This window comes from Hirundo rustica, chromosome W (genome assembly GCF_015227805.2).
Source record: "Hirundo rustica isolate bHirRus1 chromosome W, bHirRus1.pri.v3, whole genome shotgun sequence".
NCBI classification, from domain to species: Eukaryota; Metazoa; Chordata; class Aves; order Passeriformes; family Hirundinidae; genus Hirundo; species Hirundo rustica.
This window is the reverse complement of record NC_053487.1, coordinates 9,495,733-9,519,857: the sequence shown is the minus strand read 5'-3', so window position 1 is coordinate 9,519,857 and position 24,125 is coordinate 9,495,733. Positions and strand designations below refer to the sequence as shown.

General features: G+C 45.1%; 1 protein-coding gene across 8 annotated transcripts in view; it reads left to right on the top strand.

The window, feature by feature from the left end:
- The window catches only part of ARHGEF6 (Rac/Cdc42 guanine nucleotide exchange factor 6), a 51,736-nt gene that overhangs the window by 14,283 nt on the left and 13,328 nt on the right, over positions 1-24,125 (top strand). For 3 of the 8 annotated variants that reach the window (XM_040088858.1, XM_040088859.2, XM_040088866.1), the window contains 14 exons: positions 290-418; positions 827-1,028; positions 3,577-3,647; positions 4,813-4,907; positions 5,573-5,668; positions 6,503-6,625; positions 7,935-8,073; positions 9,445-9,504; positions 11,629-11,775; positions 12,634-12,720; positions 13,700-13,778; positions 14,655-14,788; positions 15,068-15,193; positions 17,943-17,963. In XM_040088858.1, the coding sequence (XP_039944792.1) occupies positions 830-1,028; positions 3,577-3,647; positions 4,813-4,907; positions 5,573-5,668; positions 6,503-6,625; positions 7,935-8,073; positions 9,445-9,504; positions 11,629-11,775; positions 12,634-12,720; positions 13,700-13,778; positions 14,655-14,788; positions 15,068-15,193; positions 17,943-17,963 (1,377 nt within the window). In that variant the 5' untranslated portion in view covers positions 290-418; positions 827-829. The remainder of the gene's footprint in view (positions 1-289; positions 419-826; positions 1,029-3,576; positions 3,648-4,812; positions 4,908-5,572; positions 5,669-6,502; positions 6,626-7,934; positions 8,074-9,444; positions 9,505-11,628; positions 11,776-12,633; positions 12,721-13,699; positions 13,779-14,654; positions 14,789-15,067; positions 15,194-17,942; positions 17,964-24,125) is intronic. The other 5 variants (XM_040088860.1, XM_040088861.2, XM_040088862.1 and 2 more) reach the window with 3 other exon arrangements.

Genomic DNA, 24,125 nt, shown 5'->3' with positions numbered 1-24,125 from the left:
TCCAGCATCAGATGGGGACAGAAACAAGCCTAGAGACTGGTTTGCAAAGCAAGGAGCTCTGAGTGTGTGAAGGAGGCAGCTCCAGGAGCTGCTGGGATGATCTGAGCCTTTCCATGGGCAGTTCATCTCCTGGGGATGACACTCCTATCCTTCCTCAGCTCTGATAGATGCTCTTTGAACTGTTGTGCCCTGTTCCTGTTTTCTTTACAGGCTTTGCTCTTTGCTTTGCTGTGATGTGGAGGGATGGTGGACAGCTGGATAAAACTCAGACTTTGTTTTGTTTTCCCAGATCAGCTGTCAAAAAGGCCATGATCACATCTGTCCTCTCTTAACTCCGCAGCTGGAGACCCCCCCGAGTGACTCCAACGGCACAGCTTCCCAGTCAGCAAGGGTGTTACGGAGGCAGTCCAAGCCTGTGGTACCCTTTATTTAATGTGCAATCATGGGTTTGATGGCCTTGGGGGTAGAGAAGTGTGGTTGGTACCTCTGGGTCAACACCAGAGGTTGTTCTCTCCTGATCTCCATCATGGGTTTGCTGTCTCAGCTGGAGAGAGTCCCACAGCTTCTCCAAACTGCAGTGTTTCTCTGTGTGACAGGAGAAGAGTGATTCTTATCTGCCACCCATTGCACTGGGAAACTAAATTAATGCTTGGGAGGGACCTTATGGTCCTCTGAAGGGATAGTTTACACAGCAGCAAGATATTGGTTGTTATACAGAGCAATACTGAAAAAACAGCTGTCACAAGAGAGAAGAACAATGGCTTGTCCTAATGGTTTCTGCTTTTTTTGACTATTTACTGATGTTTTTCCATGTTTCTTTCCTTAGGAGATGACCGAGAATGGCAGTCATCAGCTGGTGGTAAAGGCCAGGTTTAATTTTAAGCAGACCAATGAGGATGAACTCTCTGTTAACAAAGGAGACATTATTTATGTCACCCGAGTTGAAGAAGGGGGCTGGTGGGAAGGCACCTTGAATGGAAAAACAGGCTGGTTCCCAAGCAACTACGTCAGAGAAATCAAATCCACTGGTAAGCAAATTGCTTTCAAGGGCTGATTGAATGACAGTGGCACAATGCAGTGAGGACCCTTGTGCCTTTGGGAAATCGCTGCTATTTATTAAGGACCGTTTGTGTACTTCAGGCAGCTGGGCTAATGGAAGGATGAACAGAAGGGTAACAGTGTTTCGGATGAATTGCTTAAGAGCTGCTTCACCCTCTTCCCAGCACATTGTGCCTTTCTCTTGCTCCCCCCAAGCCCCAGCAGCATGGAAGCAGGGATAGTGTCAGAGGATGAGGACAGAGATGGATGTGGGTCCCCTTTGTCCTGGGGAGCCGTCAGGTCATTCCAGTGTCTGAGCACAGAACTAGCTTCTTGTTAGAGACCTTGGTGAGGCAATGTATTTGTGTTTGATCCTGGCTTTTCAGGCATCAATGGAATGGATGCTCACCATCACAGTGTGGAATCCAACAAAAACTGCATGGCCACAGGGCATGGTCCCTGTTTTGGTCCATAGTGATGGTTGATCTCACAGAGTGCATTTTTCCCCAGATGCTTCTGATGCAATATTGAGAAAGGAAGAGGGAGGGGATGATCTGTCTGATGATATCTGCCTTTATTGAGTTTTGTCTTGCATGACCTTAACATTTTCTGTGATGTGGTTGTACCAAGATGTAGGGTGGTGATGATGTGAAGCCCCGTTCCAACTGCCCTATGGCATTAAACATCTGTTCAAGCAGCTCACCCCTGCCCAGGCCTTTGTGTGAAATGAAACTGTTTTTTGACAAAATGCAACTTAACTCCTTAATGTGCCTCGAGGACTTACCATAGACAGAGACCAATTGTATGCTTGGTGCTGGTTCTATGGCTCAGGATCTGCTCTGGCCTCAAACAGAGATGACAGCAGGGGTCTGCAAAGTAGCTGCAAAATGTGCAGCCTGTTAAACATCCTTACTTCTAACTGTGCAAAACTAAAGCAAAGGAGGGAAGAAAATATTTCATGATTTAGTGCTCAGAATTAGGTCAGGTTTTATTTAATTCTAAATGAAAAAAAATCATTGTTAGGATATCTCATCTCCCGCTGTTTCCCTCTGGGAAATGATGTCTGAGCTGGAGCAGGAAGTTGCAGCAGGGACTGAAGGCTTGTCTGGCACAACTCAGGAATCACTAATTAACTCAGTGAGGGGAGAAGAGAGATGTTTTAAACAAAGGAGAGCAAACTTGAATCCTATAGGGAAAATCAGATGGGAGCTGCATGACATCACAGTACCTCACTGAAGTGAAGGGCCAGTCTCCCATAGACCCTGATGTAAGAGCCCATCAGATTTTTCTGTCTGCAGAGCTTTTCCCTCCAGATCCTCTCTCGGCATCATTTCACATGGCAGGAGGGTTCATTGCCCTGGGGTCTGTGTGCTCATGAGATTTGTCTGTATTGCAAGTGAGGAATGAGTGACCATCAGTAAACCCTCCCTGCCCAGGAACGCTGCTGGAGCTGCAGCTGGCAGGGAGCTGCTTTTCCCACCTCCACAGTGTAAGACTTGTCACTCTGAATGGAGTTACTTGTTTTTCAGCAGTGTCCATACCTATGCTGTGTCCTAGGTGTGCCCTTTGGGTGGAAATGTTCTGTGATTCTGTGACATAACTGTGGAGCTGAGCTCCTGTGAGCCTTTAGCTGGAAGTGACAGGAAGCACTACAAGGGCAATAATTAGACAGTACATAAAGAGGCTAAATTTATCAATTTCAAGTTTCTCCTCTGCTATCAGTGTGAAAGTAATTGCCTTGTGTGAGCAATTGCAGGGAGCCAGGAGAGCTTGGTTGCTCCACATGGCACAGAGCTGTTTCAGTATGTGCAATGTGGCCAGGACTGGGGCAGCCTTGTACTGCCTGCCTGTCCCAGTCCAGAGGGGGGATAGTGTTGCTGGGAAAGCCATGCTGCTGGAAGGGAAGGGGCTTCTCTAGGGAAGGAAAATTGGAGCAGGGATTTGTCCGTGTGTGTGTGTGCACATATGTACAGTGCTGGAGGCATCCACGGGGATTTATCAAATGCAGAATGAGAATTGATTTCCAGGGTTTTGTGAGCTTTTCATTTAAATTTACCCTCATTCAGAGAAGGATTTTGCATCACAAGTGACTATGGGGAGGAGAGGTCAGCATATTGATTGGAGTTGGCTTCAAGTGCCTTGTGAATCATCTAGAAAAAACACAGTATCTGTCATTTCTGACAGACACCCAATTTTAAAACCAAATTCAGTGGGCCAGGTGAAGCAACACTGTAGTTCCAAACATTGCCAGATACTGGGCTGCTGCCAGGGATTTTGGGGCAAACCTGGATGTTGGTTGGCAGAGGCTGCATGAAGCTTCTGGTATGACTCGCTTGGCCACTGTCAGTATCGTGCATGCCACTGGTTTTATCCTAGTTTTTTGTGAAATGGGGAAACAAAACCTGCAATTGAAGTTTTGTGGTCACAGGGGTGAAGTTACATTTGCTGGACATAATGTGACAGTGTCTTTTCCTGATGGAATAATGAGAGCTGTGCACTGTAATTTGTTCATGGGTTGTTTTTTTTTTTTTTGTACAGATAAACCACTCTCTCCAAAAGCATTAAAAGGGCTAGAAAACACTCAGCTGACAAAGAATTATTACCCTGTGGTAAGTTTTAAAGTGCTGATCATACATTTTAATAAATACCATGTTATTAATCTTCTGGCTCCTTTCCTTAAAAATCATTGAAGCAGTTTGTAACTGGGGACGTGACTGTTTAAATGCAGCTGTTTCCATTCCCTTGATTCAAAGCTGTTCAGACAATAAACCACAAATGGAAGTGGCTGCAAGATGTCAAAAGTAGAGACTTGAAGTAGACAATTGAGATAATTAAGGATAGGTGGCAGTTTTCAGATCAGTGCAGGGGGATAAGGCACAGCATTTCCTGTTGATAAAGGTGGGGAGATAATGTCACGGTGTAAGCAAGCCAAATCTGGGCTCTGGCCCTTTTCTTGGGTTTGGCTAGAGATGTTACACTCCAGGGTGCCTGTCCGGTGCCTCTGCCAGCAGCTGCAGCCCTTGGAGAATGGGCAGCTGTCACAGCTCATGGCCTGGCTTTGTAACTGGCCTTGGCTTTGGAGCGGGTTCACAGCCTGCCAGGCTATGAATTGCTGCTGCAGAAGGGGTGAGGAAGCATCCCCTCCTTTACATATTGCTGCCAAAGCAAGGAGGTCTGGCAAAGCAGGAGCAGTTACCTTCCCCCTGTATCCAGGCTGTGGTGTAAGAGTGAGGATGTCTCGTGAGCATCCCTGGCTCTCAGTGCTGAAGCTTAATCCTGCTCATCAGTATGTCTAAATATATTTCAAGCAAAGCAGAAGCAGTATGTCCAGGGAGCTGGAAACCACCTCCACTGTCTCCAGAGCTTATCCACACTAAGAAACTGGAGTGCTGACTGGGAGTGTGCAGGCACTGGGTTTGCTTGCTGTGTGGCTAGAGACAAACCAGCTGCTGAGATGGATTGGGAGGACCAAACCCAGATCATTACATCCCTAAAGTGGCAAATGAGGTGTGCCCTGGCTTGATCTGCCACAGAAGCCATCCTTGGTGCAGCCTTTAACACCTGCTTTCCAGGCCTCTCCAAGTTTGCAAAGTAAAATCTCAATATTTGACCACCAGGACTTTCCTGAGTGTTCTGGGTTCTGCATTAAGAAATGTAATTTCTGGACTTAAAATACACTTCCATGCTTTTCCAGACTTGGAAGCTGATGTTGTGTTCTTTTGACTAATTTGTTAGTACAAAGGTCTTTTCTCAGTGCTCTGTCTCTCACCCTAGGTGTTGCAAAATATTCTGGAAACAGAACGAGATTATGCAAAGGAACTACAGTCACTTCTGGGAACTTACTTAAGACCCCTCCAGTCTTACGATAAGTAAGATATAAGGGCATCTGAGGTGAACACTGTGGGAGCCTTAGGGTGTCATGGACAGAGGGCACGTTGTTTAAACATTGTCCAGTCAGGAGAGATGGGAGAGATGGGAGAGTGGTATTCTAAGGCCTCTGTATTTCAGTCACTTCTCCCTTCCCAAAATCTTTGTGTGGGAAAATTTTTTGTGCTCTCAGCCTTGTAGGCCTAAATGAGGGTGGTATGAGAGTGACTCTTAGGATGACAGAAGCAGGCACATTAGCTTTGGAAACATCCAACCTCACTCAAGGAACAAAGAAGCCCCTATCTGTAGGACCCTCCTCCCACAGGGAAACCCATGGCATGAATCTCTAAAGACAAAACACTGTCTGTGCACACACCTCCCTCCCCACCTCTGGCTGAAATCCCATCTGTCTGTGTCAGCTAAAGGTCTGAGAAGATTAATGGGATTAAGGGATTAAAATCCAATTAAGATAATCCTTGGCACAGAAGTCTTCTCCAGGAGACTGTGGTCTGTAGCTCACAGATTATGAATTTTGTGTTCTGTCTGATGCTGTATCTGGGGAAGGAGAATTTTTTGTGTCTTTTTGGAAGGGCTGCTGATCAATAAAAATGGGGTGCTCCTGAGAGCAACTTTTCTCTGATGGTGACTGGCAATGTGGCTCTTATAGGCTCACTGCTGGGGACATCATGGCATTGCTGGGAAACATGGAAGAAATCTCTGCTTTTCAGCAAACACTGAACCAAGCCTTGGAAGAAGTTGCAAAGTAAGTTTGCGTCATAGCACTGAGGTTGTTAAGCTTTTCAACTGTAGCTAAAAATAATAGAAAGACATGTTCATTAATGTTCCTCTTGGCTGCTGTCTTAGACTTGTTAAATATAGAAGAAAATAACAGGGCTGAGGAAAGGTGGCAGGCAGTGCTTTGGCAGGAGAGAAGGTAGAAGGAACTCTGACATTGCTGGTGTTAAGGCATCTTCTGAATGAGTGTCACTAGACCTGACACAAAACTGTGCCTAACCCAAAGATACAGACATATGCAGGGTGGGAGATCTGGCAGGCATGAAGATGGGATTTGCCAGGGAGCAAAGAGCAAATTATTAGAGGTGATAATTTCCTGCAGGGAGGCTGACAGACGTGTTTAGCCTTATCTAAGGGCTGAAAAGAGATGGGGAAAGACTGAATATTGGGAATATATTCAGGCCATGGTTTCTCCTTCTTTCTCCATCTTTTCATATTCATGGGCAGCCCAGAGAGTGGGACCTGTCCCTGCAGTGCCCCTAGTTCCAGCACATCCACATCCTCATCATCCCAGCTGTAGTTCTGCTGGTGATACATATCAGGTTGAATCATAGATTGTCTGAGGCTGATAATGGGTTGTGATGCTCACTGTCTGCACCATGGGAACCCAGACCCACCTGAGGGTCCCCCTCTTCCTCCTCCCCAGGTGGTAGGTGTGGGTATTTTGCTCAGTGCTGCAGTTATGAGATGACCTGGGAACTTCCCTGAGCAGTGAGTAGTTCCTGGGCAGGTCCCTGAGAGTGCTATGGCTGCAGGGTGCAGATCCAGAGGCTTAACATGGCTGGTGTGTTGGTGTCTGTAGGCTCCCCGAGAACCAGCAGTGTGTGGGAGGCTGTTTCATGAACCTGATGCCCCAGTTCCACTCCCTATACCTGACATACTGTGCTAACCACCCTTCAGCAGTGAATGTCCTCACACAGCACAGGTGAGTGATGGAGGAGGAGATTCAGACTCCTTTAAAAAGTTAACTTTTGTTATTAATACTTGGCCTGGCATGGCTGTTGACCTGTGTTTTGACAATAGGGCAAGGGTATTTCCCGCTGCTGGGGCTTTGGGCTTTTCAGCAGGGCCTTTCAGCTTCAGCATGAAGACAACTCACACTGCTCGTGTTCAGAGCTGATCTCACAGGTCCTTTTTGCATATACATGATTCCCACCTTGGGTAAAACAGGCAGCCTCAGCTCTGGCAATAGCATCTTCTGTGATTGTTACTTGCTAAAGGACCCAGATGCTGTTTCAGACCCACTGCTCAAGTGCTCACACATGGACAAATGGGAGGGTGTTCCCTTGTGGCACCATGGTGGGGAGGGCACATTGCTGCAGAAGGAGGATGGTCATCGAGTCACCAAGTTACCCAGTTTATTAATTGAGCTTCTATTCAACCAAATGATTGATTTTCAGGGTCATTGGTAGATCACATTAATAACATCTTTCTACAATGTGACCCACATTAGTAGACACTTGAATTTGTGTGATGTCCTGCTCAAAATTGTGCCAAGCCAAGATGCTACCACTGTCATTCCTAATGCAGGTTAGCTGTCCTCCCTGCAACAATGGGAAAGCCAGGATCACATCCATAGTGTTTAAGTCTTCCCATTCTGCAATGGGAATTCACAATGTATTTACTTACCTGCTGAAATCCAACTTTAATTCAGTGTAACAACAAGCCTGGCTCCAGCAAATTACTCATTCATGCGATTCCTCAGTCTGACCCCTTTTCCTAAATCAACCAAAGAATCAGCTTTGGCAAATGTGCTGACACACAGAAGCTATGTTCTCTGGAGAAATGTACATGCAAACACCTGCATCACAGCTTCCAGCAGGGCCCCAGTGCATTGCTGCAGCATGCTCCAGCACAGCACCAGCCTATGCAGCCCCTGCCCCCCTCCCCCTCTCCCTGTCCACCAGATACCTGGCCCTGTGCCACCTTGCTGTGCTGGGGGACCAGCTGCTGGCACCAATGTGCCCCAGGGGCTGTGCATTCCAACACCTGTGGCCACACAGCATCCTCTCCTGCTTTCCAGGGGAGAAGGGTCTTGCTTGGCTAGAAGCTCCCTGCCTGCTCCATGGAGTTGGTGATGGATTGGGGGTGCTCAGAGGGGAGTTTGTGCTGCCTTTAAAGAGGCACTACACCAGCTCAGAGCAGAGCCCTGGCCATCAGGAGAGCATGGGAGGCAGCAAAACACAGCCCTCAGCTCTGAGAGCCCTCGTTGTTGTTGTTTTCTCTTTTTATAGCGATGAGCTGGAGGAGTTCATGGAGAGCCAGGGTGCGGCCAGCCCAGGCATTCTCATCCTGACCACAAGCCTCAGCAAACCCTTCCTGAGGCTTGATAAATATGTGACACTGCTGCAGGAGCTGGAGTGGCACATGGAGGTAGGTGGGGTGTGGGGCTGCTGGGCAGGCTCTGCCCCTTGATGCTGCCAGAGCTGCTCCTTGAATTTCAAGAGGACATTTCAGGACATTTCTTGCCCCAGGGACTGTAGAGATCTCTGCTATTGGAGCTCTGCTACTCACTCCTGGTGCACTCCAACTACAGGAAGGCAAAACTCAGGGGTGGTGGAAGGGGGCTGAAGAAAACAGAAGTAACAGTCTCTTTTTAAGCAAATTTACTTTTTCCCCTCATCCAGTTTTAATTACCAGTTAATTCAGCACACTTATCAATGACCTACAATCAAACCAAAGGATTAAAACTTCTATGCTTGAGTCAGGGATACTCTTGCATAGGAGAGGGCATGAGAGCCTGCAGGGTAGACACACTCCAGACCTACCTGTACCCTCTCACCTGGCTGAGCTGAGCTGCAGGGACTGAGCTGAGCCTGGCTGCAGCCACCATGCCTGTGCAGGGATAATGTGCTGTTTGCAGGATATGCTTTGTGCTCTTTGCCTGCTCTTTGCAGGCAATTCAGCAGTGGATTTAGGGACATACATGTCACCTATTTCTCTTAGTTTCTAAGCTGGGTGTGGGAGTTTTGTTTCATGAATCAGTAGGGCTGAGGTTTAAGCTGTGATACTGTGGGAAGAGGATGGCTGTGAGCAGTATGGATGTACACCACAGCATTCCCTGCACGGCTGCAGAGCTGCTGAGGGGGCAGGTGTGTTCAGGGCAGCCACTCGTCCCACATTTCAGATGAGCAATCCCAGGCTGCAGGGACAGCTCCATCACAACCTGGACACCTTACAATTTGCTTGGCATGAGGACTTGGTGGTGAGGAGCAGGGCCCTGGATCCAGGAGAAAATTCTGGGAGAGTACTAGCATACAGCTGGGGTCAGTGATAAGGGGCACCATTCTGCTTTTACCTGGCCCAAGAGCTCTCTGCTCAGACATGCCCTCCCTTAAACCTAGAGGTGAAGCCCCCTTGATGCTCATGGATTTCCACCCTTGATAGGGCAGTGGCTGGAATACCTGGCACATCAATGGAAATTTCCTTCCTGAAGGTGCACCCTGCAACACTGCTTGTTTTCATTGATTTTTCTTTGCAAGTCAGATTTGTTCTAAGTCCAGTCATACCTACTCTTGCTCTGGCCACTTCACACTCATTAAATTGGTATCAGTGAATTGCATAGCTGCCTTTAGCCATGCCATGTTGAAGTGGATGGTGGGGAAGGTACCTGGGGGACTTTGACCTCCTCCTGAAGCCCATGATGCCTGTATCTTCAGCCCTGAGTGTACTGGGACTGTGGGTGATGCTCAGGGTGGGTGCCGCTGCTGCTGATGGCTGAGAAATTTGTTCTCCCTTCACTAGGAGGCGCATGCAGATCATGAAGATGTTTTGAGAGCCATCACATCCTTCAAGTCCCTTGTGGTAGGTGGCAATTCTTAAAATAGAGAACTCCATTTCACATCTGCATTTCATGAAGAATGAATCAAGCCTGACATTTGTCTCCTCATTAGAAAAAAAGGTCTTTTGGAATGGAAAAATGGGTTACAAAGGAACTTAATTTCACATTTCAAGCCTAGAGCTGCTCCTCTGTCTGCAGCAAGTGCACGCTGGCTCTATGGTCCCAGAGCAGAGATAGTGGATCTCCAAGTTTCTCCTCTATTACTGAAAGCCACATGTGGACCCTGGTGGCAGCAGGGTCCCTTTCATCTCCTATTGCCTCCATTCCCTAATCATTTGCCACCTGAAACTAGACCACCCCTTCCTCATTGAGGGAGAGGTTAGCACGGCGGTGACTGACCCAAGTGCTGGTGCCAATGGGAAGTTCCCCTCTGAGCCCATGGAGTAACTTGGTTTTGCTGAGGCTTGCTCCATGGGCATCAGGAGGCTTGGACCACATTCCATTAATTTGTGGCTCCAGGTGCCATGGCCATTGGTAGGGAACAGAGAGAAGGGATGAGTCAGAGATAACAAACCTATTTCTGTGAACTCTGTCACCTGCACCCCTCAAAGTCCTGCTGCACTGAGATGAAAGAGGGGGGAAAGCCATCCATGTGCACAAATGTTTTACCTGGAAAAACTTTTTGGTTATTAAAAAAGCTCTAGTCTCTCTTGCTTTGTAGCCACAGAGAACCTTTCACTATAACCACTCCAGATATGGTCCAGCTTCCTTCCTTTAGCACAACAGATGTCACACATTTGTGACAGATGCAAGTGTTTAGCAGTGCAGATAAAAGATGGGGAGGAGAAAGTTCATAGAAAACAGGAAAGGGCGATCATGTTACATTTACTTAGAAACTCAGCACCTTTTCCATTTATTCTGGAAGCTAGTAGGGGAATAACTCATTTAAATTACAAGGTGTCATTAATCTTTAGGAAATCTCGTAAGCGCTGGATGGTTTTACTTGAAATGTGTACTTGGGTGATGAGTAATTTCATGTCATTATGACACACATAAAGAGGTTCAGTGTGGATTTCAGGTTAGACTGGCAGAGGTGCCCCTTGCAATGGGCATATGATCCTGTTATAGGGCCAGGAAGGCTCCCAAGCAAAGGCAGGGAGGGACCAAGGAGCCGCTGTGATTCACAGAGGTGCCTCTGCACAGACTGTGATGATCTCCTGTGGATTATATTTGGATTTTTATCCTGGGAACATTGGATTTGGACACTTGGGGAGCCATCAAAACATACAACAGTTGTAGAACCAGAGTAAACCCCCACAGCTTGGTTCAAATGCATGTAGTTTCAAACTAGACCCAGTGCAGCCTCTCTCTTTGAAGAGTTGGATGGTCAATGAATTGGAAAGGAGGAAAATCTCTGACAGAAAAAGGGGTTTGGAAAAAAACAAGCAGTTTGTGAAAACAGCCCTGGTTTGGCTTTGCGGAAATTTTCCCTGTTGGCAGAGGGGTCAGTTAAAGAAAGTATTGCTTGGATTTGCAGGACTCTGTTCAGTCAGCATTGTCCTCTCTTGCTGAGAGCTGATGAGAGACTGGTCACTCCCTGGAGCTTCTCCAGTCCCCAGCTGCCCAGCAGTGGTGCAGTCTTTTCAATTACAGCACTTTCAGAAGATTCTTTTTTGTGCTAACCTAGAGCACCATCCAGTCCTGCTTTTGGGGTTCCCAGATTTCAGTTAGAAAATATCCACCCATCTGACTTGTGGGGATTTTGCAGTGATACAAGTTCAACTCTGCTGTTTGGACAAAATGGGCAAAATCTCTCTAAGCAGTAGCAAAACTAGAGACATTTAACTGTGCAGCTGTCTTGGTTTGGAAATTGTGACCCTGAACTCTCAGAGGTAGGGCTGGTTTGGAAAGAAAAGTTTGTTCAGTGCAGTTGGCAATTTCCTTGATATTTGAATGTAATCATTACTTCATAAATTACTAGGATGTGATTTTTTAACAAACTTTATGCAATGGGGCAAAAGCAGGCTTTCCTGATCCATGACATCACCACCCCTGAGCCCACAGGGCTGTGTGTGTTGCTGGTGAAACTGGGATGGTTTGGGTTGGCTCCGGCCCTTCAGCTAACAAAGCTCTGCTGTGATTCCCAGTCGCAATGCCAGGAGCTGAGGAAGAGGAAACAACTTGAGCTGCAAATCCTTTCTGAATCCATCCAGCACTGGGAAGGAGAGGACATAAAAATAATGGGAAACATCATCTACATGTCCCAGGTTATGGTGCAGTCTGGAGAAAGTGAGGTGAGTGTGGTGTTCCTTCTGCTAGCTAAAGACCTTGTGTCTGAATACCCGCTTGCTCCCGGGGTAAGTGATGCGAGGCGACAGCTCCTCTCCTTCCAGGCCACAAACTGATGACAAATAATGCTGATAAATAATTTTACCTTGGGAAGAGCTGTGCAATGGGACTGTGCACGTCTTTGGAGTGAGTCAGGCACCCCATAGGCTTAGCTTCAGGCCTTTGGTGACACACTTTTCAAGAAAAGAAGTATCTCAGTGTCATATAGCACATTAATTTCCCTCTTTCTCCCCTGTGACTTACTCTGAGAAATGAGAGTGACTGGAAAATGTCCCGTGTGCAGCACAGGGGCTGCTCTGATGCCTCATTCCAGAGCTGACTGTGCTTTGGAACTGGAGTGATTCTTATCCTACTGGTCCTAATGCATCACACCAGTGCCTGACACAGACCTTCCCCAGTGGTGCTAAAGCCATGCGTGCTGCATGCTCAGTGTGGGAAAGTACCTGTTAGCACTGAATTGCTTGCTGTAGCAATTTTTCCCTGGGAAGGCAAGACCTGTAAAACAAACCCGTTCAGCATCTAGTCCCAAAAGTCTTTCTTGTTTGGGATGTGGGATGCTGGGGGCATAAGGCCTTCTGAGGCACTCTACAGTAATTGGAAGAGGATTAGCAGGATGCAGACAAAAATCTATGCAGGGAAAACTGGTGCATAAATGAGATACTGTAAGGAAAAAAAAAGCCAGAATAATTGGTTTGGGGGTGATCTCACAGGCTGGGATTCCAGTTGCAACAGGTTCAGTTTGCTAGAGGCAGGTGCTTGTGATGCATTGCAGACTGGACTAACCTAAATTATTATTCCCCCAGGAGAAAGAGGAGCGATATTTCTTGTTATTTTCCAATGTTTTGCTGATGCTGTCTGCCAGCCCACGGATGAGTGGGTTCATCTATCAGGTAGGCATGCTTAGTTTGAAGTTGCAAGGCCTTCAGTGTAAAAAAGCAAATCAGATAGTTCTTATCAAATTCAAGTCCTCTGCATCCTTCAAACTCTCTGTTGTGATGCAAACACCCCAGGCTGGGGACCAGGACTTGGCTTTACCATGTGCCAGGATAGTCAATGCCTTTGTCCTGATAATTGGTTAAGCAGCATTTGGTAAGTGAATGCTGTGAAATTAAAAGAAGAAAAAAAAAAAAAAAACGAAAAAAACCTCAAAATCTGTTGTTCTACCTGCTGTTCTTGAGAGTGGGGGGATGTGTGTAAGGTGTCCTGACTTAGCTGTAGGGTTTTGACTAGCCAGCTGGCTCTCAGTTTTGTGTCACCTCTGGAAAATATTTATAAAGCCCACTGCAAAGAGCATGAAAAATCCACTCCTGAGATACTATGTATAACTCTGCATTTCTTATGTTTTACCATTTTCCATACCATCCAATGGCTGTTGAGAGCTTGACTTTTCTCCAGCTGTCTGAAGCCATCAATACTGCCAGGAAAAGCATGCTCTTATTTTGATGTGTCATTTGTCATAGCAAGGGAGATGAGAAAGATTTGGGAAATATTTGGCTGGGTTTTCTGACTTGACCCATCGGTGGGAGTAAGGTGAGCAGGCAGTTCAGCATGCAAATTAGAGGGACGGGGAAGGCTTTCAGTAAAAGCCAGGGGAAATTGATCCTTCTGACTTGACTGTAAAAAAGGTTTGCACTGAATGAAGGGAAAGGGCAGCAAATGAGGCAGAGATGACGGTTGTCATGGGAGCCTCATCTCCAGGGTTTGACCTAGTTGTGCAGGGAAATCTAGATCCATACATTAAAGGAGACTCTTCATGCAGTCTGAAGCCTTCACAAATTAATTTTAAATGGCAATTTCCAAAGAGAAGGGAATCAGCAGAAACAAGCAGAACAACACCTGCAGACACTGACTGCTCTTCAATTCTCCCAGGGAAAGCTGCCCTTGACAGGAATGACACTGACAAAGCTGGAAGATGCTGAAGGGAATGAGCACATGTTTGAAATCACAGGTCAGTGGGGCCCTCTGCCTGGGGCAGTCCTCCCAATGCAAACAGCAGTTGCCACTGGAAGTACTGGTCCTCCTTCCCCTTAAGCCCCCACCATGATCTTCCTCCTGCTCTTTTACTATGTGTTATCTGAGTGTCAAAGTACCTCTGTTCTGCTTGAGGCAATCTCCTCCAAGTGCCCTGGAGCTCTGCCTCTGGCTGCCATTGGAGACCATAGTGTTTTGTATGGGACAAATCTCTCAGCCCAGTAGCACTGCTCTGCACTGGTGTGCCCTGTCTGCATCCAGTAGCCATCCCTTGTAGCTCTGAGTACCTCATTTATTGACAGATTAATGGTTCTGGTCATCAGGAAGCTTTCATCCCATTTTCCCCTTCACTTTATCTCATTACTTGTAGCTATACACAGTCATTTCATGCTCAGTGCCTGGGCTACAGTGCAGCTGTTTGCACTGGTGGTGTTTGGTGTCAGGATCCTGTTAATCATGGAAGTGTTGTGTTTAATGACCTTCAACATTAAATAATCCTCACACATTCATCTCACCAGTTCCCCTAGCATTTCTTGCAGCTCCCACACTGTTAGTGGTTGCCTGGAGCAGGATGGGCAGTCACATCATCATTGTAGATGAGATGCTTAGGGACATGGTTTAGTGGTGCACTTTGCAGTGCTGGGTTAATAGTTGGACTTGATGATCTTAGATGTCTTTTCCAACCTTAATGATCGCATGATTCTGTTTCTATCTTTGCCCTGGCCTTTTTGGAGTCACTGGACTGTGCAAACTGTGAGGAGTCATTTCCTGCTGTGCCGAACTGATCTCACCCTGTGTTTCCTTCTGAGTCTCTACCACTTGCTAAAGACAGTTATTTAACCCTCTGCCACAGGGAACATGATGGAGCGGATCACTGTGTCCTGCAGCACCAGCCAGGACTTGCATGAATGGCTTGACCACTTGCAAAGGCTGACCAAAGGGACATGCAGCACCATCTCCAAAACACAGTCCTGGAGCCCTCATTCAGTAAGTGTCACCTCCTGGCCTCTGCTGCCTGGGTTCCTCACTGCTGCTGGAGCTCTCTGTTTCAGCAGCACCCTGGCATTGAGGTAATGTGACAGCTGTAAGACACATCCTGCAGTTTGCTTTGTGACCATGTTGTGCTTGTACCATTTTACATGTATCCTGCCCTATTTTTGTTGCAACTTAGATGTCTCAGTATCTTAACGCTTGTCCATCCTCCTCCACTTCTCTGCCTTGTTTCGTGGTTAACAGTCTTGATTTGCTTCTCATCTATTTTCTCAGACATTTAGTTCAGCTGGGCAGATCTGTGGGCCTCTGGAACCCCCCAAAATCCTCAAGCCCTGGAGCTTGACCTGCCTCCGTCCTGCTCCTCCACTCAGACCATCAGCAGCACTGAGTTACAAAGAGGTAATAATCCCACCTGTCTGTCCAGGACCCTGATTTCACACAATCCTTAGACCTTGTGTCCAGGTTTTGTATCCCACAGCAAGGGCACAGAAATGTAGGTCCTTGGGGATGTTGAGAGAAATGGCTCTGCCAGTTTGGTCCCAGTCCTGTGATGGATGTTGGTCGCTGTGCCAGGCTTTGTGCTACACAGGACTCATGAGTACATGTGTTTGCAGACTAGATGTTTGCTGTTGGCTGCCATGGCCAGCACCCTCAGCTGCTGGATGTCACCAGTCCCACATCTGGATGTCCTACTGAGCCCTGTCTTTTGGCAGTGCCGTGGTGGAGCTGCCTCCTCTCCTTCTTGCCTTGGTCTGAGCTTGGACAGGGGCCTGCTCCCTGCTGGAATGTGTTCCAGCTGTCACAACGGTTCAGTGGTACAGGATTGAGAAGCAATAGTGCACCGTGAGGAAGAGGCAAAACGCCTGCCCATGTTTCTTGTGTCTTCCACCCTGTTTTGGTGGCTGGAGCAGGATGTGGGGCTTGACCCTCCTTTGCCACTCATCTGGGTGCTACACAGCAAGGTCCTGCTGGGAGGCAGCAGTCAAGGGATGGCTTCACCTGCAGGAATCCCAGCCTAGGAGCTGGTGTGGGAAACCCCAAAATACAGCCTAGCTCTGTTGTCACCCTGCACCACAAATATAGTGCTCTCCTTCCCTACCTCATGTTAAATTTTTGGAATTACTCACCAGTACCTCAGGTAACATTCCCCTTATTGAGTGAGCACTCTAGATCTGAGTCAGCTGCCCTTCTTGGTACAGCAGTCCTGGGAGTATTTTTGCCCCAATGGGGATGGGGACAGGGAGGGGTTTCGGACCCCCTCAGCCCTCCCAGCACTTAGGGATGGAGAGTCTGGCAGCTGGCAGGACTGTGGGTCTGCTGCTCCAGGTATAGATTTTAAGTAGCCTCATTGCATCTTGTTGCATTTATTTCTTAGAATTTGTAAAGTAACGCATTTCTGTTTAGGAATTGAATTGTTTAAATACCAACTGAGTAGACTGAAAATGACCCATAATCTTTGCATGTTCCAAATTCCTGATGGAGGCTAAACCATTTCTTGCTTGCATGGTGAATTAAAAATATAGGTAGAGGTAGAAGAGAAATTTTTCTGTGGGAAAAAACACAGATTGAGTGATATCATTAAATACCACGGTCCTTTGCAGTTTCTTGTCCGCTGCCACTCATAGCAGGAATTAAACTCTTTGTGTCGAAACCAGGGGAGAGGTTTTTGCCACAGAGGCCTAGCCTGCAGTTAGTCCCAAGGGATAGCATGCTGGATGGTATCCTGTAAGGTGTCATAGGACCAAAAATGTGGCTTCCATGGGAACAAGCTGTGCTGACCATGTTGGTAGAAACCCAAAGGACAACATGTCCAGCAGAGCTGGGCAGGCACAGCCTGGTACTCAGTCAGTCCAGCCTGAGCCTGGGGAGAGACTCATGGATACAAGCCTGCGATGACAGATGGGAAATAAGTTTGGTTGTTAGCCCAAGCAGATCCACATCTGTCTCATCTGTCCCTCTGGAATGCTTAACCACTAAACAGAATCCCTATTTCACTGTATTTTAGGTTTTTTTAATGTCAAGTAGAGCACAAAATAAATAATGCTGACAGCTCCATGCAAGCACCTTCCTATAATGAAGATATAATGAAGGAATACAAATTTCAAAGGTACTTGCAGGGAAGTGAGTGGGACAGTTTGATTAAAATAGTAGAGATTTTTAGACATCCAGTGTTACTTTACTTGTCTTCTCATAGTGTAGGATGGGATGGCACAGTCTTGTACACTTCCTTGTACCCAGCTGTACTCAGAAAACCTCAGACCCTGCTTGTGTACGGCACCTCAGTCTTGTTATTTCCATTGAAATTGGGTCATTTTTCCTGTTCTGTTTCCAGTAATCATTTGAAATGACGGAACAGGTAAGTTCTGTGGGTAAAGTGCTGTGTCTGGATTCAGTTTAGCAAAGGGAAAAAGATTTACAGATTGTTTCTTCTACTACTTTTTTTTTTTTTTAACTGGCTGCTTTGCATGAGATGAAGGTTTTATAAGGGTTCAGGACTTTGCTGGGCAGACCTGCAGGAGAGCCTAGTGGCTCCCTGGATCAAGAATCCCAGGGATGGGATGCAGAGATGGAATCCTCAACAGGATGTGCAGGGAGCTCCCCATCTCTGCCAGTGGAGCAGCGAGGTGTTGCAGTGCTGATGCCTGACATGGTCAGGTCTTCAGCAAAGTTTCAAAGGTCTCCTTTGAGAAGATGGAGTCCTAGGAGATTGTCACCAGGGTGGGCAGAGCATCCTGGCATTCTGACTGGGCTGGGTTGGGGCCCTTATGACTGGTGTTGAGCGCAGACCCTGAATGCTCCCTGGGGCTTGGATGAGGCCAGGAACACGGGACTCCTGCAGTTCTAAGTGCCAGTTTAGGCAAGCAACATCCACAGACACCAGAGTACTAACCGAGGAGGCATGTTCTCTGTGTGTTTAGAGTATATTAATGCCCATTCACCCTGCATCTCACATGTAAATTTTCAGTTTTGCATAACAAGGTGCTCCTTTGCATGTTGATAGTGCTTTAAAACCAGTACAGAGGGTGTGCTGTATTAATCGCAGGACTAACATTGAAATGTGGTTTAGAATTGTGGATTTAATGGACTTGATGATAAAAATCATCAGTCTCTCACACTCATCTTCTCTTTCTTTGCATATTCATTGTAGAGGATATCTTGTATCTTAAAGGTAAGGGTAGATACATCTCTTTGGCTTGTCGTGACCCAGAATGCTTGTTTACCGTTAATGCTTCTTGTGCTTGCATGACCCTAATTTTGCCTCGTTGTATCAGTAAGATATTGTCAGTCAGTAACAACTGGCAAATATATTTTGAGATAACACTCAGAAAGGATTTAGTGTTATGGTACTTAACCCTCCTGGCATGCCTCTTCTTTAAATCCTTATTGCATGTAACCTACTAATACAGTAATTCTCTCCAAATTAGCAAGACTTTTAACTGAGTGAAGGAGATAAAAACTTGTGTTTCTTATTCATGGAGTCATAGCAAACGGTAACTTTGTGTTCGTTTGTCTGTTCTCTGTGTATATGTGTGTGGGATTTATACTCTCAAATTGTGGGAATTTAGCAGAGCTATTTGCCAACTCTTTTATATTAGAAATCAAGTCAATGAAATAAACCACATTTTAGGGTTTTCTAGCACAGATCACAGAGCTGGTAAGCAGACTAAAATCGCAATGAATGTATTTGAATTCTTTGGCTAAAGGATTTTAGAGAAGAGTTGAATTTATTAGAGGAGCCTGTCCTGGCCCAAACCTGCAGGTGCAATTCCCACTGCTGTTCCAGAGAGCAGTGAGTCACAACTGGTACATGTGAAGGGCAAAAACTATAATTTTCCCCAACTTTGTCAGTGTCTGCTTTGTAGCTCTCTAACATGTTATATGTAGCATGGTGTCATGGGTTGGCACAGTTTGGTTTTTTAGTTATGGAGAAATGTGGAATGTTTTCCTGGTCAGGACCTTGGAATTGCTTTAGAAAGGACAGGGGCCTATCAGAAGACTAGTTTGGGATATTGGCATCTGCTGCCAGCAAGGGGGGCCAGGCACACCCACTGGCCAGGCCCCTGATACCAATATCCACCTCTCAACTTTGGGAAACACACATACAGAACCCATTATTAAAGTTACATACAGTACACAACTTTTGTCTACATAAAACAATAAAATTACTCCACCCCTAGATATTTTACTATAATTCTACTGAACTAATACTTGCTTTGCCTTTAGAGTCTCCTAGTCAATCTTATCCCACAGTTTTTATCATTTGCCCATATTCTCCACCAAATTGTAATGGTTTTAATTCATCAACAGGGCGGAAACACCAATTAATGTAGTGGTTGCACATTCGCCAAATTCTGGTTGCCAAATTTAGTGTAGTGGTCCTAGTGTTTATTCTCTTTTTGTGGGAGAAAGATTAGGAGAAAAACAAAGCAGGCTCAAGCTTAAAAATAAACAAAAAGTTTTATTAACACACACTAAAAGAATGAAAAAAGAAAATTGGGGAAAAAAACTAAAGCAAAACAGAATAAAACTCCAAAAACACTCTTCCCTCCCCCTACAAACTGTTAACCTTCCTACAAAACAACATAACAAGACAAAACTTGTAATTTTCAGTCAGTTTCACCATTTGAAAATAGTCTTTCACTAATCTTTAGGAGAGGAGTCTCTCTTAGAGTCATGGATCCCACTGACAACCTAGAACAGCTCTCTTGTGGGTTTTTTAACTGTCACAAAAACAGCCGCCTGGGGGAAACCTGCCTTTGTGATCCCTCCCGTTAGCAGTTTCCCAAGCTGCTTATGGGCCATGGGTCTTAGACTATTGCATATTGGGGTGTCAGCTTTTAAAGATGAATAACTCTAAAGGCAAAGGATTATTCATCTCGAGGCACAGAGATACCTTCTCACTTCTTCACTGGTGCAGAGGACTTCTCATCTCTATCTCTGTTCAAGCATCTTATAGGATTAATATCACTTAGTCCATCACAAACACCTTTGCTCAAATCCGCACACAAATCTAAACAATCGTCTCCCCAAATGCATATCTTTCCCATGATTTAAAGGGATAATCTAAAGTTCATTTCCATGGCTTAATAAGGATGGAATGAAAAACTCCTCAACCCCCTGTCCCGATAGTCTTTTTACTCTTGCTCTACTGACTTCATGCTGTTTCTTCTCTATGTTCACTCTGTCCCTTTCTTTTCTCTCTCAGGGAAGGGTTAAGCCTTGGAAGCTTCATGTTGCCAGGGAAGGGTTAAATCTGCCCAGAGTCTTTTTCTCTCTCACTGCAGCTCATGGTGTTAGATTTTCAAGGCCATGCTGGTGAGAGGGGGAAGAACTCATGCTGAAAGATCAGAGATCAGAGGTCCCAGGGAGTCTGGAATTAAAAAAAAATAGGCAGGATCATTGTGAAAAACGTCATTCACTTGTTTTTGAAATTTTAAAAGTTTAATAGTAAATAAGATGGTTATAAAAATAGAATTAGAGTAAAAAAATTGAACAATTAGAGTTAGGACAATACGAGACAATAAAAAACAAAGTTACAGATGTCTGGGTGCCTCCCCGAGCACAAAGCTCCGAAGAAGGACCCCTGCTAACAAAGGACCATCTCTTAAAAGCAATAGCCTGTTGAATATTCATATATTTCATACATGATGCATAAACTCTATTTAAACAAAGAACCGTCTCTGGTCAGTATCACTTTTTTCCTTTAATCTCTGTGGCATTCTCAAGGCTGAGAGAGGCAGGAGGAGTTGGTCTCTTCTGATAAGGAAGTAGGAAATTCTTTTTTTCTCTGAAAGATTTACGTTTTCCTGTGGTTGGCATACAAAAACTACACTTTAATTACAAAACTACATTTACCATACTATCAAACTATTAATACAACACCAACAATCAACACAACACATATAGTAAATATCTTGCGTAGAGCCATATAATATGCACTTTTCACAATCCTCCCTCTTTCTTTTTATAATTAATTTGGCTCGAGCAATATTCATTGTTTTCTAGCCTTCATTATTCGCTCATTTTTTTCACAAATCAATCTCGCTTCTTTGAAGGGGTCTTCTATATTATTTTGTTTCCTTAACACCATAATCCTTTGTGGTGGTGTTGTTGTAGGCAACTTTTGGTCAATGTCCACTAATTGCATGCCTTGTACCACACTGGTGATGAGCCGAATGAAACAGGGGATCAGACAAGGAAGAAATATTAGACCAGCTGTAGTGCATAAAAGGAAGAAGCCTAACTTTTTCCACCATTCTACTCCCAAGACATTATCCCACCAGGTAGTATTTAGCATTGATTCCCACTTTTGAACTGGTACGTGGGCGATTTTTCTGATATCATTGACTATGTCCAGGACAGCATCTCCATTGTCATCTATTTTTAAACAACAATCTGATGTATTGAACTTTCCACAAACATCCCCTTCTTCAGGTAATAGATAGTCTAAAGCCAACCTATTTTGATACACAGCTGCTCTTGTTTGGGTTTGTTGCCTTGATATTAATTCCATTGCCTGACCAGTTTTGTTCGTTATTATCTCTACAGCGGCTTGAAGTCTTATAATATGATTTAGCATATAAATTGGGGTTCGATATCCCCAACTCCCATCTTGTGCCCAGGTGGCTGGCCCATATGTTTCCCGTATGCGTTCAGGGGGCCATTCCTCATCTCCCCATTTTTGGAATCCTCCAATCAAATCTCTTTTGTTTCTCTTTAGATCCTCATAAACTGGTATCCCTAATTGATCCCCATCAGGTCCTGATAAAAGAAAAAATCCTGGCTGTATAATTCCTAGAGTGCAGCTCCCTTTCCACTGAGAGGGGAGTTTTGGGTATGCTCTTTTTCCACATATCCAAATTAAGCCGTCTGGAGCTTTCCAACAGTTAAATTTTTGTTGATCTATATTCTCCCAAAATTTGGAAATTTCTGGGATGCCATAGTAAGGATTTTTACCTGTATCATTACACTGAAAAAGTTTTGTTTTGTTATCATACTTACAATTCACTTGTTTTGCTTTTTCTTGGGTCCAATACACAGTTGGTTCTTCTGGGACCCACCATACAGAAGTTCCATGACTAACCTTATATCTTTTACAGGGTGTTTTTCCTACTTCATAAAGGAAGCTTTTCCCAGTGCGCCAGAGACATTCTTCCCCTATCACTGTTGAGCTTAAAATCCACCCTTCTGGTCTGTTTTCTCCACTTGTACTTGCTTGGTTCCATTTAAGAAGCTCAATTGGGCCTAAGCTGCTGCCTTTCCATGGCCATTCTTCTGACATCAAAGCCCCTCCACAGACCCAACAATTGGTTATGTTAAGTTCCTTACTTATTCTTTCCCCCAATTCTACAAACTGATTTTTACCCATCCTTGAGATATCTATTTCTTTTTCTAATTGCTGTTCAAGTTTGGTATACAAATCGTTGATTGAAATTGGCACAGGTTTAGGTGGTTGTACTGACTTAGCCTTTTTGCTTATTAACTGCTCTTTTACTAAATCTTGTGCTTTTTGCCCAGTAATGTAGGTAAAACAAATCCATCTCTCCTCTTTTGGGCACTGACTTCCCATCCTGCTACTACTTGTTCCTAAGTTCTCTGCAATCCAGTACTTCTTCCCTTTATGTATGCAATTGCCTAATTTGGATGGGTTATAACAGTGACTGTTGACATGAGTGTGAGAAATGAAAAAAGAACCTCGGTGTCTTTCCATGTACAGCTTTTGGTAACACCTATAGCATGGCCTTGTCGATATCCTAAAAGGGAGAAGACAAAAATTGAGTGACAGAAAAAGGAGTAACAGAGGTCCAGTATGGCTTATACTCCCACCTCCCATGCCTATGGGGTTGCAACCCACAGCAGGTGTATTTGATCTTCTTGGTGGTGAATACAGAGGCCAATCTGGTCTTGCCCTCTATTTCCTTGTCACTTCCTCTTAGCTAATTTCCAGACAAATCGTTTTTGACACTCCTTAACTGTCGTTTCCTACCGTTCTTCAGGTATCTCCCATTCAACAGGCACTAATAATTCCCATCCACAAAACAAAGTTATTATTTCAGTTTCTTCGAATTCTACTTGGATAGGAGATCGATTTGGCCCTTGACAGTTCCTGCAACGAGAGCATTGATTGTGTGAACTACAATACCAATTCTTCCCACAATCTAAACATTTACATTTAACCCAGCTAGCATGTCTGGTATTTGGGTGGATCAAACAGGGTATTTGGTCTGGCACTGATGGAAGTTGCAACTCCTCTTCCTCCTTGTATAAATCACAGGCTAAGGCGTGAATACAAGAGTTCTCCGTCTGAAACAGTCCTGATCCTCCTGTTTGGAGTGGAAGTATTCCTCCCCAAGGAGGGTATCTGAGGCGTCTCAAAGTTTGTCCAGGTGGTACTTGAAACCACTGATATAAGCTTGGCCTTATCTCCCAATTAGGTGTGATCCTGTGTATGTTTCTTGGACCATTTGGGTCTTCCCAGTTCATTACCACCCAGTCCCTGTTTAAGAGTCAATTTTGTATCACCCGGTTCAGATGTAATCATCCACTCCTTAGGTTCTTCCACAGGTCCTTTGATTCTGCTGGCATGGATCCACCCTCGTTCCTTGGTCCGGATCGCAGCCTCGGTCGTCAGCAATACCTGAAAAGGACCTTCCCATTGAGGAGTTAAAGATTGTTCTTTCTAGGTTTTTACTAGCACCTATTCCCCTGGATGAACATTATGGATTTTAAAGTCTAAAGGTGTTGTTTGAGGGATTATTCCTTTCAACCGTAGGTTTTCAAGAGTTTTTGCAATGGTGTTAACGTATCTTTTAACGCTCATTTCCCCTACCTCATAGGTAGCATTTTCATGTTGGGTGGTTAAAAAAGGTAACCCAAACATCATTTCATAGGGTGACACTCCCAGGTCTGACCTGGGTTGTGTTTGGATCCTCAGTAAGGCCAAAGGTAGGCATTGTACCCATGACATTTGGGTTTCAACTATTAACTTGGTTAAAGTTCTCTTTAAAGTCTGGTTCATCCTTTCTACACGACCAGAACTCTGTGGATGCCATGGGGTATGCAGCTCCCATTTTATCCCTAAAGATTGAATTATCTGTTGTAACACTTTTGACGTAAAATGCGTTCTTCTGTCTGAGTCTATTCTATTAACCATTCCGTATCTGGGAATAATCTGTTCTAAAAGGGTCTTACTTACTATGTTGGCTGAGGCCTTGGTAGTGGGAACTGCTTCTACCCAATGGGTTAAATGGTCTGTTATTACTAATAAATACTTCCATCTTTGTACTTGAGGAAGTTCAGTAAAATCTATTTGGATACTTTGAAATGGTCG